The sequence below is a fragment of the Anguilla anguilla genome, chromosome 19, assembly GCF_013347855.1.
Source record: "Anguilla anguilla isolate fAngAng1 chromosome 19, fAngAng1.pri, whole genome shotgun sequence".
Classification (NCBI taxonomy): domain Eukaryota; kingdom Metazoa; phylum Chordata; class Actinopteri; order Anguilliformes; family Anguillidae; genus Anguilla; species Anguilla anguilla.
In genome coordinates, this window is record NC_049219.1 from 4,582,248 (window position 1) to 4,599,287 (window position 17,040).

The 17,040-nt window shown below is 51.4% G+C and overlaps 1 protein-coding gene across 1 annotated transcript in view; it reads left to right on the forward strand.

The window, feature by feature from the left end:
• The first annotated feature begins 15,140 nt into the window (after positions 1-15,140).
• LOC118219128 (semaphorin-3A-like) overlaps positions 15,141-17,040 on the forward strand; it is a 47,504-nt gene continuing 45,604 nt past the window's right edge. Inside the window, exon 1 of the mRNA XM_035402044.1 lies at positions 15,141-15,757. Within this exon, the coding sequence (XP_035257935.1) occupies positions 15,643-15,757 (115 nt within the window). The 5' untranslated portion in view covers positions 15,141-15,642. The remainder of the gene's footprint in view (positions 15,758-17,040) is intronic.

Below are 17,040 nucleotides of genomic sequence, written 5' to 3' on the forward strand. Positions count from 1 at the left end.
CATCATCAGTTTGAATGCATGAATGCAGCATGCAGTCGTACCATCTGCAGTGTTTCGCATGAAGATGCATTTGAAAACAGCTTCAGAAATAATGACAATTTATAGGTAGCTCAAGTTTAGTGAGTCCTTTTTGTGCCCCTGTCTTGTGCTATCTCATATTATCTGATGTAATGTAATGTACCTGGAACAGTACTGACCTAAGATCAGCTGTGTGTAGTGTGTGTGTGTGTGTGTGTGTGTGATGCATGTGTGTGTGTGTGTCATGCATGTGCATGTGTGCATATGTGCGTGCATGTGTGCATGTGTGAGTGTGTGTGCGTGCTTGCGTGCGTGTGTGTGCATGTGTGTGTTTGTGTTTGTTTAATACTACTGGTTGTGTGTGTGTGCGTGCGTGTGTGTGTGTGTGTGTGTGCGTGCGTGCTTGCGTGTATGTGTGTACATGTGTGTTTGTGTTTGTTTAATACTACCGCTTGTGTGTGGGTGCGTGTATGTGCGTGTGCGTGCGTGTGTGTGTGTGTGTGCATGTGTGTGTGTGCGTGTATGTGCGTGTGCGTGCGTGTGTGTGTGTGTGTGTGTGTGTGTGTGTGTGTGTGTGTGTGTGTGTGTGTGTGTGTGTGTGGGTGGGTGTGTGTGTGTGCGTGTGTGTGTGTGCGTGTGTGCGTGTGCGCGTGTGTGTGTGTGTGTGTGCGTGTGTGCGTGTGCGTGTGTGTGCGTGTGTGTGTGTGTGTGTGTGTGTGTGTGTGTGTGTGTGTGTGTGTGTCATGCTTTTTGCTGGCAGCAGGTGTGTTTGTAAAGGCTGTGTCTCGTCTTGGCATTACTGAGCGGTGCATTTCCATTCTGACACATGTTATTTTAGTATAATCCTGGATAGGTATAGAGTAAAGCCCTCTTTACTCTGTTCTGGATGAGCTACAGATCTGCTACAAGTCTACTGTGCCGCAACCTGCAGCAAAAGCCCTCAGAAAGTGCAACTCCAGCCGGTAGTCCAGTGCATTTTTAAAGTATTACACTTTGGCTAAGCTCCCGTCGTGAGCGCACTAGGTCGGAAAGTCAAGCCTGACGTGTAACGTGCGGATGCCTTTGTGAAACGAAAAGGCCGAAAGGAATGCGAAAAGAACAACGGCACACTCAAGTCCTTCTTTCTCCAGGAATTATGCTGGCGCTCTGATCACGTTTGAATGTTCATACGCGATGCGGTGTAATGGTACATATCCCTTACATGCACTTTCCGCTATTCCTGCCTTTGAAAAACCACCTGACCTTTTACATCGTTTTCAATGCCTGTTCCCGGGAAAAGAAAAGAATCTGGTGTTCGGGCTTCCCAGAATGCACCTGCGAGAGCTCCTCAAGAGCCAACCGCAGGACACTGACCTACAGCACCGCGAGTCAGGAGGACTACAGCATAAACACAGCGTGGAAAAATAAACCCACCGAGAAGGAGCAGGCGCGCTCCAATCCGTCTCTGCGGCGTCGGGGGGACGGAGGTCGCGTGCGAGACGACTTCAGACGGTCGCCGAGCCAACGCTGGACCGGAAAGCAGCGTAACGCGCGAGAGAGTGGCGGCCACATGCTGAAAGAGAGCACAGAAAGTTCTCGGCAGAACGGTTGGCAGCGTCCGTTGTTGTTGCCGCCGAGAGAGGAGAGGAGAGAGCAGAGCAGGGATCGCGGCCCGAAGAGGAGGAACGGCCGTTTCGTTTCCTTTCAGCCGCAGAGGAGGCCCCCGCCGAGAAGCTTCCCGGAGGCGACGACAGAACCGCGTCTCCGCCATTCGGTCGTTTCCTAGGCGATTCGCCGGCCGAAAAAAAAAAAACGCAGGTCGAAAAGCGTCCGACGCTCCCGTCGCCCGAGGGAGCGTCGGCGAGTCGGTCTTCCGCGTCCGAAGAGCGGGAAATTCGCGGGAAGGCGCGCGCTGGCGTCCCGTGACACTGCCTTCTTTCTGCGGGGGTATCTGTGCACATAAGCGAAAGACAAAAAAAAAACTTTAAAAAAAAAACCCCCCCTCTCCATTACTTACCTCCTACATCTTTTGGAAGACGGGCTCGCTTTTCAGTGGCAAATCGTTATTGTCCCGCTCAGACAGGACGGAGTGTAGCGCAGTGGGTAGGGAACTGGGCTCGTAACCGAAAGGTCGCAGGTTCGATTCCCGGGTAAGGACACTGCCGTTGTACCCTTGAGCAAGGTACTTAACCTGCATTGCTTCAGTATATGTCCAGCTGTATAAATGGATACAATGTAAAATGCTATGTAAAAAGTTGTGTAAGTCGCTCTGGATAAGAGCGTCTGCTAAATGCCTGTAATGTAATGTAATATAACAGGAACGGTGGTCCAAGCCAGAACCTAAGACGGACGGAGAGATGAAAGACGCAAACTGACAGCGCAGTTAACCCTGCGGGAGGGTCTGCCCCTGTTGTCGGTGTTGACTGGTCTCCCTGTAGCGAGACGGGGACGTGACTGATCCCTCGCCAAGGAGTGCCGGCTGGGTCTGACTTTGACGCTGTTCGCCCCCGGTGTCGATCCCGTAACGTCGACTAAGAGACTGTTTTGTATTCCACGGCCGACTTTTAATACTGTGTGTGGTGACTGTGTCTTTAAAAAAAAAAGTTACAGTTACTTTGTATGGTTTGTGTATTACTGTGTGAGCTGGCTTGTAGCCTAGTTTTATCCGTATCATGTATCGTGCGATGGATCTTCGATGGCAGGCTTTTCTTGCCCTGTCAGGTTGAACAGGCAGGATTCGAATAAGGAAAAAAAAACAGTAAAGCAGAAGTTAATGCTACTGCAGTAATCATGCCTGAGTTAATACCAGCACAGTGACAACCTATGATCCCCCCCTTTAATATACGCACCAATGCATTCCAATGTCCTTTTTCTTTTCCTTTTTTTTTTACTGAATTAGACGACCGGTGTTCTATTTAAGAGCCTCGGCGTGCTGTGAAGATGAGAGAACGTAGCCTATGAGTCATCCAGCGTGATTCATGTAAAGTAAATATAATCTCTGGGTATTTATTTAATCAAGTTGAAATATCAACCACTTTTTGGAGCATTGTTTTCCGAGCGAACGATCCCATCTGTTACCCCTTTTTTCACAATTTTCTTCAAAGTGCTAACACTCAACAGTTTGTGTTTTTTGCATTTGGGAATGGTTATATAAATATATGCAAGTTTATTCTTAGTGTTTTATTTCCTACAAGAGAAACAAGTCTGGCGTGTTTGACCTGGCTAATTCCATCAATTACATCGGTATAAAATTCCGATTGCAGCAGTGACACTGGCCTGTAGTTAGCAGCTTTGTGCGCTGCTGGCCAGTGTGTTCAGCAGAATAAGGATCCTTAGTGCTGCACATGTGTACAGTAGGACTCATTAATGCCTCCCAGCCAGCAGTACCTATGGAAATAGATCTGAAACTAAATGCAGCTTTCTGTTTTTCATCGATGGCGGAGGGGCGGCACGGTGGTGCAGTGGGTAGCACTGGCGCCTCGCAGCAAGAAGGTTGTGGGTTCTGTCTGGAGTTTGCATGTTCTCCCCGTGTCCGCGTGGGTTTCCTCTAGGTACTCCGGTTTCCTCCCACAGTCCCAATGCAGGTAGGCTAATTGGAGACTCTAAATTGCCCATGGTTATGAGCGTGTGAGCGAATGGTGTGTGTGCCCTGCGGTAGTTTGGCGGCCTGTCCAGGGTGTATTCCTGCCTCTCGCCCAATGCATGCTGGGATAGGCTCCACCACCCACCCCCCCCCCTTCCCGCCCAGAATAAGCGGGCATAGATAATGGATGGACCCTGCCCAGGATAAGCGGGCATAGATAATGGATGGACCCTGCCCAGGATAAATCGATGCAGCCGGTGAAACATCGGTGCAGCCGGTGAAACATCGATGCAGCCGGTGAAACATCGATGCAGCCGGTTAAAACATTGATGCAGCCGATTAAAACATCGATGCAGCCGATTAAAACATCGATGCAGCCGATTAAAACATTGATGCAGCCGGTGAAACATCGATGCAGCCGGTGAAACATCGATGCAGCCGGTTAAAACATCGATGCAGCCGGTTAAAACATTGATGCAGCCGATTAAAACATCGATGCAGCCGGTGAAACATCGAGGCGCCCTGAAGTACGCTCGCGATACGGCGGCTATCGCGGGTGGGACCGCTTTCCGCGCCGCTCAGAAACCAGAGGCAGTGCCAGCGGGGGGGGGGGGGGGGGGGGGGGGGGGGGGGGGGGTCATCACATTTCCATTCAGGGTTTAATTATGAGGCCTATTTCCAACCGTCTAACTGACTGACATTAACCAGCCCGTTATGCCAGTGTCAGTTTGCAGACCTAATCTCCCGCCAGGCACAGGAGTATATGGGGAAGAGCTCAAACAGCTGCCTGCAAGGCCTACTTTTAACCTGAAGTGAAAGACAATCCGACTTGCAGTGTGTACATTTTTTCTTTCTTTCTGTCTTTTTTTTTTTTTGTATTAATGGGTTTTTACGTAATTGCGCGCGTTCGAATTTCATAGCCTTAATCCGTCAGTTGTATGTGATTTACAAAGAGCCGGAATGAGATCAAAGGGACAGGTTACATTACCATGCTTAAATGGAAACAGTGCATTTTTAGAGGTCCCTAATGTGCTCCGATAGCTAAGATTTAAGGTTTGCTACGTCCTTAACATCCTGAACACATTTCCTGTTAGCTCATATGGCATCAGTTTAGGTCCTGGTATTTAATTAAATGACACTTTTAATGTTCAGTTTATAGTATATGTCATATCGTTTATAATGTTTTTTTACATATTGCTTACAAATGGAATATCTTCCAAAACCTGGGAATGAATTTTGGATGGGAGGTTATGCTGGACGACATTATCACTCACAGTGGTGAGAGCGGTTGTGCAGCCAATAGGAACGTACCGCTTGAGCTAATTTATTCATAGTCCTGCAGCTGGCCTTTTTTTTTGTGTTGTTTTCATCCATTTTTTATACGGTACCAGTAATTCACATCCAAGCTGCTTAATTTGGTCATAAATACTGCACGGAGGCTTCTGCCTCCACGGTTCTGTCGTGGCACGGAGGCTGGAATGGGAAACCTAATGAGGGTACATTGACCAATCGGAGAGTATAGTTAGTCCAGGGGGTTTTTAATGTTACATCTCACGGTCCTTTACAGTGAGTGGCTCGAGAAAGCAGTTGACCTACGTACGCGCTTATCCAGCAACCACTACTGGCTGCAGTGCAGTCACTATTTAACGCACTGACAAACACAGAAGCGTGTCTCAAACTGAAAATGTTCCGCAGATATAGATGCGGTATGAATAGGCTGCAGGCTCAAAATCATCACACTTTTCGCTATGAATGATTAAAATGGATTTGTTGTTTTTTGTGCGCTCGGGTTGTTTAATGGGGAAGTCTGAAACACGTCAGGCTCCCTCATCATCACAAGCTCAGGACGAAGGCCCGGCGGGGTCCTCCGCGGGGTTGGCTGTTATAGTGCCTGACCACTGCGAACTCCAACGCAGCTCGATTATCTTCTCCGACCCGAGTCAGACGGTACTGTTTGAGCACTGGGTCAGGAGGGACGATTCAACTCTGATTTTGCATTGGAGGTCAGACCTCACCTCGGGAAAATACAACAGATAAATATTATCCTGTTGACCTAAGAAGGTGTTCTTGTAATAAACAGAGATGCATAATTAAAGTAAACGGCAGTGTAGTATAATGGTTAAGGAGTTGGTCTTGTAACCTAAAGGTCAGAGGTTCGATTCCCTGGTAGGACACTGCAGTTGTACCCTTGAGCAAGGTACTTAACCTGCATTGCTCCAGTATATATCCAGCTGTAGGGGCGACATAGCTCAGGAGGTAAGACCGATTGTCTGGCAGTCGGAGGGTTGCCGGTTCAAACCGCGCCCTGGGCATGTCGAAGTGTCCTTGAGCAAGACACCTAACCCCTAACCCATAACTGCTCTGGCGAATGAGAGGCATCAATTGTAAAGCGCTTCGGATAAAGGCGCTATATAAATGCAGTCCATTTACCATTTAATTATGTTTTGACGAAAGTGCTCTGCTTACGTTCTGTAATTTCCGGTTGGCTTTGCTAATGACGAATAGCCGGCGTTAAGTAATGCTAACAAATAGTCTACCGCACTTTCCCCGCTATGGGACTCTCTTCGCTTTATAAAAGGGGCGAAACGGGATCTTTTTACCGTTACTGGCCTGCGCAGCGGCTGGTCCCCATCTCTCTGGGAAAATACGTGATGGTCTTGTCGTGAGAACGCCGGGCTCGTTCCCTGAATGAAGTCGCGGTCGCTGAACGAAACGCCATCTTTGTTTCGGGGTTTCTCACGTTACCCCCGAGACGGAAGGCCGTTTATCACTTCGAAGGATTTATAAGGGGTCCCCTTTGCGTGGTTACTGTGGAGGGGAAAACGCATTTCGGGCCTGATTTACCGAGACCTCTAGCATGTGCAAAAACCTTTTAGCGCACGCTAGAACTAATAACGCAGCCAGCGATTGGCGCAGGACAGATGCCGTGACCAGCGGTCGGTCGCGTCGTTGGTTTTTGGGTGTGGCTAAAAAGGGTTTAGCATGTGCTAAAGGTCTTCAGTAAATCAGGCCAATTTACATTCATTTGTTTTACGCTTAAAATAAGGGTCAGGTTTCCATGCTAGTCATCAAAATGGCGGGCGGGAGCACCGAACGGTAGCATCGGCCGTAGACCTGCTGTACTGGACTTCTGGCTTGGATTCCCAAAGCTATTCCCGGCTTTTATTGCATATTTTTCCCCGGGGCTTGGAGAACCTGTGGAAGTGGACGGCGTGGCCTGATCGCCCAAATGTGGGCGGGAGGGTCAGGCGGGAGCAGGCCGGGGGGGGGGTCAGGGGAGGTCTTGGGAGGAGGGCGAGTAGGCGGGGGGGGGGGGGGGGGGGGGGGGGGGGGGGGGGGGGTGGGTGGGGGGTGGGGGGGTGTAGCCAATCCAGACGGGTTTCCAAATCAAGCAGTGAAGCTCAAAGCCACTGCATGTGCCCCTTTTCGCTTCATGTACCAGGGAGGAGAAAAAAACACAACAAAAGGTAACAAAAATATTTTGCTGCTTTTTGCTACTGGATAAAAGCATCTGCCATGTAAATGTAATGTAAGGTACAGGTAGTTCGCCTCTGTTTATGAAAGGCATACACCCCTAGGCCATCTGCAAAGCAACCAATGCCTCCACTGTTTCGATCGCAGGTTAGAGATACGTTTTTAGAGTCATCTCTAAATGGATCTGAAGGGGATTGGCGAGCCCCGCGGACGCGGCGGGCGACGCGGCGCGGGAGCGGAGGGCTCGCGTCCTCCCAGCGTCCGGTCAGCGCTGCCGGCCCGCGTCAAAGGCCCGGCCTTCCCCGCCGCGCCCGTACCGCGCTGCGGCCGAGAGGGATTCGTTAAAACGGGGCCTTCGATTCGGGCTGCGGCCTTTCTGCCCGCTCGCTGATCCATTGGGTCGCGCACGTTCGCTGAATTTGGTTGGTTGGTTGGCTGGTTGTTTGGTTGGCTGGTTGTTTATAAATGTATACATTTACAGACCTTTGTGAATGGGGTAGTTGAGAGCAATAATGACATTCCCCAAAGCAGTGCATTAAAGGAGCCGGCACTGACGGTGCTGAACATTTGTTGTTGCGCTGGGATGTCTTAACTACTGCTTGTATTTTTTGCATAGATTGCGTTGTTGCCGTTCTCGTTGTGTTAGTGTTAATCAGTTTAACCTTCAGGGTCCAAGTTGAACTACGCGGTTGTTCCCTGCACTTGGACCGGTACTTCTCTCTAGGGGTTTCGTCATACTTGTTCCTGGTTATGGTTATACACTTTGTTGTACGTCGCTCCTGATAAGAGCGTCTGCCAAATGCCTGTAATGTAATGTAATGTAATGGGATGTAGTTGATGTACAGTTAAATGCGAAAGTATTGGCTTGAGGGTGGCACAGTTTTTTTGTTGCTTTGGCTCTGTACTCCAGCACATTGGATATACATGAGGTTAAAGAGCACGCTCTCAAGCTTTTACTTGTGGATATTTACATCCATATTGGGTGATTCGCGTAGGGATTACAACCCTTTTTAATAGACGGTCCCTCCATTTTAGGGGAGCCAAATGAACAAGAACAACACTGCCCCAATAGTTTTGCTTCATCGTAGTACTGTGTATTAGGTTTTTGCCAAAACATTTTTTTAAATGTTATTTGTCTCACGAAGCAAATCTGAAGTAAAGCTTTAAAAGCTACCTAAAGGGGGGTTCCAATCATTAACTCTGGAGAACATGACCACCACTTCTGATTAGGCCGCGTTTTATACTTAAGTTAATGCGCTTTAAGGATTTCGAGTGGCTGATTCACCTTGACAAGAGGATTTCGCAAGCTTGTGGTTTAAGGTTGGGTTACGCGGGGGAATAATAAGCATCTGTGTTGTCTCGGGCCGATCTGGAGCTAAGCCCTTGTCTCCACAGCTCCAAATGCCACCTCACATTTACATATACATGAGGCCTAAATGCTTTGGAGCTGGGGGGGATTAGTTCTGGGCCTCAATAGCCGACTGAGGAGCCTTTATTCCCTCTGATGTGCCTGTTAATACCCATTTAGGATGCCTCTCTTCCGTCACACGCCTAAATTGATTCATCCTCTCTTTAACTGATGGCATTCTTGCTCCGTGGTTGGGAAAAAAAAAAAACAAAAAGCGGTAATTTTTTATATCTTTTTTTCCCCCACCGGTTCGTGCCTGCGGTACCTCGCTGCGCTAACCTCCCTGTGCTAACCTCGCTGCGCTAACCTCCCAAGGCTAACCTCCCTGCGCTAACCTCCCGAGGCTAACCTGCCTGCGCTAATCTCCCTGCGCTAACCTCGCTGCGCTAACCTCCCTGTGCTAACCTTGCTGCGCTAACCTCCCAAGGCTAACCTCGCTGCGCTAACCTCCCTGCGCTAACCTCCGGAGGCTAACCTCGCTGCGCTAACCTCCGGAGGCTAACCTCGCTGCGCTAACCTCGCTGCGCTAACCTCCCAAGGCTAACCTCGCTGCACTAACCTCCGGAGGCTAACCTCCCTGCGCTAACCTCCCGAGGCTAACCTCCCTGCGCTAACCTCCCGAGGCTAACCTCGCTGCGCTAACCTCCGGAGGCTAACCTCCCTGCGCTAACCTCCCGAGGCTAACCTCGCTGCGCTAACCTCCCTGCGCTAACCTCCCGAGGCTAACCTCCATGCGCTAACCTCCCGAGGCTAACCTCTCTGTGCTAACCTCGCTGCGCTAACCTCCCGAGGCTAACCTCGCTGCGCTAACCTCCCGAGGCTAACCTCCCTGCGCTAACCTCGCTGCGCTAACCTCCCGAGGCTAACCTCGCTGCGCTAACCTCCGGAGGCTAACCTCGCTGCGCTAACCTCCCAAGGCTAACCTCGCTGCGCTAACCTCCTGAGGCTAACCTCCCTGCGCTAAGCTCCTGAGGCTAACCTCCCTGCGCTAACCTCCCGAGGCTAACCTCCCTGTGCTAACCTTCCGAGGCTAACCTCCCAAGGTTAACCTCCCTGCGCTAACCTCCCGAGGCTAACCTCCCTGCACTAACCTCCTGAGGCTAACCTCCCTGCGCTAACCTCCCGAGGCTAACCTCCCTGCGCTAACCTCCCGAGGCTAACCTCGCTGCGCTAACCTCCCGAAGCTAACCACTCTGCGCTAACCTCTCGAGGCTAGTTTGGCCAACGCCCACGCTTCAGCCGCACACGAGTCAGCGTTTCGCTATCTCCTCTCTCGTTGTCCCGGCGAGGTCCGTGTCCTCCGCGGGAGAAGGAGGCCTGTCTGTGGGAGTCACTCGGTGGGACGACAGGGAGACGGATGGAAAGAAAGAAGGGATGGATGGATGGATGGGGGAAGGAAAGAGAAAAGAAAACATTGAGCCACTGTGAACCAGCATTGACCAGCCCAGCATGGGAGGCCCCATTTAACCTCTCTGGTTAGTTTGAATATTTACGGATTTATCCAGTGCTATCTCACCCAGCGTCCGCTCACTGCTCTCTCATTCACTCCAGGCAGGGGTGGATACACACTGTATCTGCGCTGTAAGACCTCCCTCTAGGCCATGCTGAATACCATCGGAAAAAAAAGTCTGCGGCTCGACAATCCTCGTTCAATGTCTAATTGAAGTTTAAATGGATTGCGTTTTCTAAGAAACAGTCGAAAGGATTTGTACATTTCCTGGTCTGAGGATGTCGATATAGAATTAACCCCAAATCTGATCATGTACACCTAATACACAGCCGTTCTGCTTCGTGCAGTTTTGGTGCATTCAACAGTTTTGGTGCGTATATGTTTCAGCACATACTACGATGTGTTGAAACGAAACTTGGGTGGCAGTGTAATATAACGTATAACGGGTAAGAGACTGGTCACAGGTTCGATTCCTGGGTAGGACACTGCCGTTGTGCCCTTGAGAAAGGTACTTAACCTTCAGTATATATCCAGCTGTATAAATGGATTTCATGTTTTTTTTTAAATTGTAATAAAGTCATAAAAACAAAAGAGTTGTGTACCTCGCTCTGGATAAGATCGTCTGCTGAATGCTTGTAATGTAAAGCTTGAAATGAATGGAAGCTGGTGTAGTCAAGGCTCTGGTCTCCTCATTTAAGGCAGAGTCTGAATGTGAGGCGGCATTGGCGCTAGGTCTGGTTAGCCCCGCCGCGTTCGCTAGGAGCACAGAGCAGGCCCCGTCGTTGACCTTTGACCCCACCGTACAGCGGGTGACCTCTGCAGTCGCTCCTGCGGGAGGTTTCCGCGTGCGGTGGGATTGCATATATACTGTGCGCTGCTGAGGGAGGTTCCCGTGTGGCTAGGTTCCCAGGGCTAACGGGCTTCGCTCTGATAGCCCCCCCAGGGCTAACGGGCTTCGCTCTGATAGCCTCCCTCAGGGCTAACGGGCTTCGCTCTGATAGCCCCCCCCAAGGCTAACGGGCATCGCTCTGATAGCCCCCCCAGGGCTAACGGGCATCGCTCTGATAGCCCCCCAGGGCTAACGGGCATCGCTCTGATAGCCCGCCCATGGCTAACGGGCATCACTCTGATAGCCCCCCCAGGGCTAACGGGCATCGCTCTGATAGCCCCCCCAGAGCTAACGGGCATCGCTCTGCTAGCCCCCCACAGGGATTTAAGAAAACAGATGCCGGGACAGCGCCGAGCGAGGGGGGAAAGCGGTTGAGAAAGAGGCCGACAACTGCGCTGGAGGAGGAGAACAGTCCCATGATGCTCCGGGAGATAAGGAGGGATGCAGACGTGTCGTCGGGGTCGGGGGAAAGCTCGAGAGGTCGGGCGAGCTGGAGCCTGTTAGTTTTTCCTTGTACCACTTAGTCACAGATCCTCTTCCTGGGTTGAGAAAACAGACTCCCCCCCCCCCCCCCCCCCACTTACCTTTGCTTTAGGGAAAATCCTAATGCGTCTTCATTGTATCTTCCATGGTGGCCTTTTTAAAGATTTATGCACGGCTTACTGTACTTAATTTGTCGGTATATTTTTGATCCGAAAACAGGAAGAACGTGTCACAGATCTCTGTCTTGAGTTGCCTCCGGGAATGATGTCAGCGTTTCACCCGTTTCCAGGGGAATGTTTTATCTTCCAGAGGTGACCAGTCCAGGTTCAAGGAGTAAAAGTCCTCCCCGGTGTTTTGTTCCAACCGCCTGGATTTGCTAATCAGCACAGTTCTTCAGCCAGGCGGTAGAGCTAATCAGTGAAATCAGCTGGCTGAGTTCATGGGTGGAAGAAACACACAGCATACACATTTTTAGTTCCTGACCCCTGGACTTTCCACCTCTACTACTTTCCCCCCCCTGTCAAAATGACCTTTAAGTTCATTTGATGAAATACAGGGAAAGCCACAGGAAGTGAACTTGGTGGAGAGGGAACTCCAACCGGGGAGTTTTGAGGAACGGGGTTCATCACCTTCTCGTTAAAGAGCGCGTTCGTCATGTCATCGTTTCATTTTCAGGGCAAAAGGTGGGTCTATCGCTCTCTCTTTCTCTCTCTCGCTCTCCTGCATTCTCTCTCGCGGGTTTCTGTTTTTATAATAGCGTTTTTTTGGTGACAGTGTTGTCCTCTGTCTATCCTGAACTAATCGCTTTATGAAGTCGGGCTTGAGCTTTGTGCTCCGAGACCCTGTACTTGGTGCCTTCAGTCGAGGCCGGCGGATAGACACTCCGTTCTCCAGTTACCTGAGCGAGACAGGAACTTCACATTGCAGTGGTTTTAACAGGCACAGAGGGTTGCTGATGATGGAGGGCCTCGAAGCGGGTGTGACCTGATAACGTCCTGCTGTACGGAAATGCGCAGCTCTCACAGGTCCTGGGTCGCAGAGAGAGGAAACAGTGAAACAGATGAAGGAGACTGAGAATCAGGGATGTGAGCTGTGCTACTGCTTGCCAGGGCTGTGTGTGTGTTTGTGTGTGTGAGTGTGTGTGTTTGTGTGTGTGCCCACGTGTGTGTGCGTGTGTGTGTGTGTTAAGTGTGTGAGTGTATGTGTGTGCCCACGTGTGTATGTGTGTGTGTGTGCGTGTGTTTGTGTGTGTGAGTGTGTGTGCCCATGTGTGTGTGTGCAAGCATGTGTGCATGCGTGTGTGTGTGTGTGTACCTGCGTGTGTGCGTGCGTGCGTGTGTGTTTGATTAGTATCTGAAACTTTGATATAAATGCTAAAAGCTGAAATATAACTAGTAATAGACTGTGATTTTTAAACCAACCGCTTTAAAACTAGAGACTTGTTTAATAAGAAAACACTGTAGGACTGTGTCTGCAACATTGGACTGACCCAACATTGCTCAAGAGCCTTACCACTACTCTACAGAATCATTACTGCCATTCTACAAAAGTAAAAGCAGGCTATTTGAGAATGTATCTTCTGACAAAAATACCTCCAAAATAAATCTGTCAAGGATAATTTATACGGTCCTGGTGTAGGTAGCCTCATGGAGACACAGAGACATAAAGCGTGAAGCGTTAAGCAGGGGAATAAAGGAGGTGAGCAGCCCGTTGGTGTGTGAAATGGTGTGTGTGTGTGTGTGTGGGAAGCATTTCCCTCAGGCCTGCACTGTGAGGTGTTCATAGGGGGCGGAGCTGTGAGGTGTTCAGAGGGGGCGGGGCTGTGAGGTGTTCGGAGGGGGCGGGGTCAGCGCCGAGGGCGCTAACAGAACAGCGTGTCACTTTCCCGCTCGTTTCCTCTGGGGCCAGCCGCGAGCGCTGGGCCGCGACGCCCGCTAAAAATATACCAGCGCCGCCCCGCTGGAGCTTCCCCAGGCCTGGATATTACAATACATTAAGGGCATTTAGTCGACGCTCTTATCCAGAGCGACTTACACAACTTTTTTACATAGCATTTTACATTGTATCAATTTATACAGCTGGATATATACTGAAGCAATGCAGGTTAAGTACCTTGCTCAAGGGTACAACGGCAGTGTCCTTACCCGGGAATCGAACCTGCGACCTTTCGGTTACAAGCCCAGTTCCTTACCCACTGTGCTACACTCCGATATGAGCCGCTGGAGCTTCCCCAGGCCTGGATATGAGCCGCTGTTCCGCGACTGGGACACGCCTCCGGGAGCATGTGCGGGAGGGACCCCCCCTACACCCCCACCCCCCTTAGAGGGCGTGTAAGATGGAGGTGGTGGAGAGGGTGGGGGTGGGGTTTAGAGGGTGTGTAATATGGAGGTGGTGGAGAGGGTGGGGGTGGCGTTTAGAGGGTGTGTAAGATGGAGGTGGTGGAGAGGGTGGGGGTGGGGTTTAGAGGGTGTGTAAGATGGAGGTGGTGGAGAGGGTGGGGGTGGGGTTTAGTGGGCGTGTAAGATGGAGGTGGTGGAGAGGGTGGGGGTGGGGTTTAGAGGGTGTAGATGATAGAGGTGGTGGAGAGGGTAGGGGTGGGGTTTAGAGGGCGTGTAAGATGGAGGTGGTGGAGAGGGTGGGGGTGGGGTTTAGAGGGCGTGTAAGATGGAGGTGGTGGAGAGGGTGGGGGTGGGGTTTAGTGGGCGTGTAAGATGGAGGTGGTGGAGAGGGTGGGGGTGGGGTTTAGAGGGTGTGTAAGATGGAGGTGGTGGAGAGGGTGGGGGTGGGGTTTAGAGGGTGTGTAATATGGAGGTGGTGGAGAGGGTGGGGGTGGCGTTTAGAGGGTGTGTAAGATGGAGGTGGTGGAGAGGGTGGGGGTGGGGTTTAGAGGGTGTGTAAGATGGAGGTGGTGGAGAGGGTGGGGGTGGGGTTTGGAGGGTGTAGAAGATAGAGGTGGTGGAGAAGGTGGGGTTTGGAGGATGTAGACAATAGGTGACGTAGAGGGTGGGGGTGGGTGTAGAAGATATAGGTGGTGGAGAGGGTGGGGGTGGGGTTTAGAGGGTGTAGAACATAGATGTGGTGGAGAGTGTGGGGATGGGTATAGAGGGTGTAGAACATAGATGAGGTAGAGAGGGTGGGGGTGGGGTTTAGAAAGTGTAGTTGATAGAGGTGGTGAAGAGGGTGGGGTTTGGAGGGTGGAACCGATGGGTGGTGGAGAGGGTGGGGGTGGGTTTAGGGGGTGTGGAAGTTAGAGGTGGTAGAGAGGGTGGAGGAGTGGCTTAGAGGGTGTAGATTATAGAGGTGGTGGAGAGGGTGGAGGAGAGGTTTAGAGGGTGTAGATTATAGAGGTGGTGGAGAGGCTGGGGGTGGGGTTTGGAGGGGATAGAAGTCATCTCTACCATTTAGGTCTTCTACAGCCCCTCCACCCCAAATCCACCCCCTACACCCTCTAAGCTCTCATCCTATAAACCCCCACCATCTGTGCCCTCACCTTCTCCGCCTTCCTTATCTTCTACACCCTCTACACTGCCGCCTTCTACACCCCTACTCACACATGCACCGACTCACACAAGCAAACATTCGAACGCAGGCTCGTGCGCGTACTCGCTGTCACACAGAAAGGCACGCGCTCTCAAACCGAAATACTTACTCGCGCGCCTGCGTCCGCGCGGGGGGTTGTGAATGAAAAAAAAGAGCAAAGAATTAAAGAGTAGCCGGAGAAAAGCCTTCCCAGGAGATCTGTCATTTCTCTGCCTCTGCCTCTCTCCCTCCCTCCCTCCCTCCCTCCCTCCCCCTCTCTCCCTCTCTCAGCTGCTCTCTCTCCCTCCCCCTGTAGCGGTGCTCAGTCTGGCTACAGTCGCGGACGGGATCAGTCGCTGCCAGCGCTCGCGGGAGGAAGGCAGAGCAGCACGCGGCTCTCAGTGTGAAGAGAAGCAGGGTCAGGCTAGCAGTAGGTCAGGCTGGGTTTCCTCCCCTCTCTCTCTCTCTCTCTCTCTCTCTCTGTCTCTCTCTCTCTCACCCCCTCTCGCGTGCGGAAGCCTCCGGACCCCCCCCGCCCATGCGGGTTTCCTCCGAGCGTCTCGCACCGCAGACTGAAGTTTCGCTGGGGACCCCCCTCCCCCCCCTGAATTTTAGGAGAGATGTGAGCCCAGCACCGGAGACCCCCCCCCCTTTTTCCCCTCCTCCCCGCGGGACTCGCCTCCGCCGACGCTGACTCGAGTCGCCGGCCGTTCGCCCGCAGGTTCCAGCCAGGGTCGTCCACCTTCTTCTTCTTCATCTTCTTCATCGACGGCTTTTTCTTTTTTTCTTTTTTTTTGGGGGGGGGGGGGAAGCACCGCTGGACGAGCGCGCTGAAGGACATGGACTACCTCCTGGGGATTGTACTGCTGCTCTCCTGCGGGGCCGCGACGTCCGCGACCCCGGGCTATCCGGAGCCCAGGGGCAACGTTCCCCGACTCAAGCTCTCGTACACGGGTAAGTCACCCGCGCTCCTGCGCCTCGGCTGCGTTTTCAACATCTCCGCTTCCTTCTGCGAAAACAAATTCAGTCCCGTTGTTTTTTTGTCCGCTTGTGTTTTGACAGTGTTTCAAGGAGGTATCAGATGTGCTTTGTAATCCTGTAGTGCCACATGAGCAGTGCCTGCTGTTCGTATTATTGGTGTTGTTTTATCGCACGTGTTGTCGATTTGAAGGCTGTGGTGAATCGATGCTGAGATATCACTGGCCCTGGTACTAATTTCACTATCCTTCCGTGAGTGTACTGTTTCTAAATGAGTATACTAAAAAGTGCTTGAGGACTTGAGCACTCCGAGGCTTGGCATCTTTTTTATGCCGTGAATTTAAATTCCTGAGCGTCAGCGTCTCCGAACTTCCTATCTGCCGATCTCTCTTATTAAAGCAAACGCGCACCGTGCAATTCTCTGGGTGTACAGCCTCAACATTTGGTTCTTTCTAAAGTTAAAGCCGTGCCAAACTTTCATCTTTGACGTCGGTTAGAATCCGGCTTTCTACATGTGCCTTTCAGAGAGTTTGAAAGATGAGGCTCTTTTTAGCGAATTAGGTTTTTTTTTGTTGAAAATGTATTTATGGACGCCGTTAAACTTTCTTTTTAGTTTTTGTGTTGATGCAGTGCTATAAAGCAACTATAAAAGTAGGGGTCTTTTGAGTTTGCATCTTTACTGACACTGCGGTGAGCCAACAGGGATAAAATGTCAATGGGTTTCATTTTGACCCTTAATTACATTACATTACAGGCATTTAGCAGACGCTCTTATCCAGAGCGACTTACACAACTTTTTTACATAGCATTTTTACATTGTATCCATTTATACAGCTGGATATATACTGAAGCAATGCAGGTTAAGTACCTTGCTCAAGGGTACAACGGCAGTGTCCTTACCCGGGATTCGAACCTGCGACCTTTCGGTTACAAGCCCAGTTCCTTACCCGCTGTGCTACGCTGCCGCCCTTAACGGCGGTGGTTAAAGATCGTTTTGTTTGCGATGAAGCGGCTGGTACTCTTTCTCCGGTTGCGAACGCTTGCGCTCTTTTTTTTTCTGGCCCGCTGGCGTCCCGTGGGATCGTTTCAGCCCCGTCCTGGTTCGTCGTCTCGTTTCTTCTTGTTTTGACCTTTTCTCGAATCCGAGCGCCGCTCTTCGCCCCGCGCGCTCGCCGTCCCCCCGGCGGCGAGCGCTGCTTCGCACGCGCGGGAACGTCTGTTTGGGGTCGACGGCGACGGGGAGAACGCGGCTGACGGAC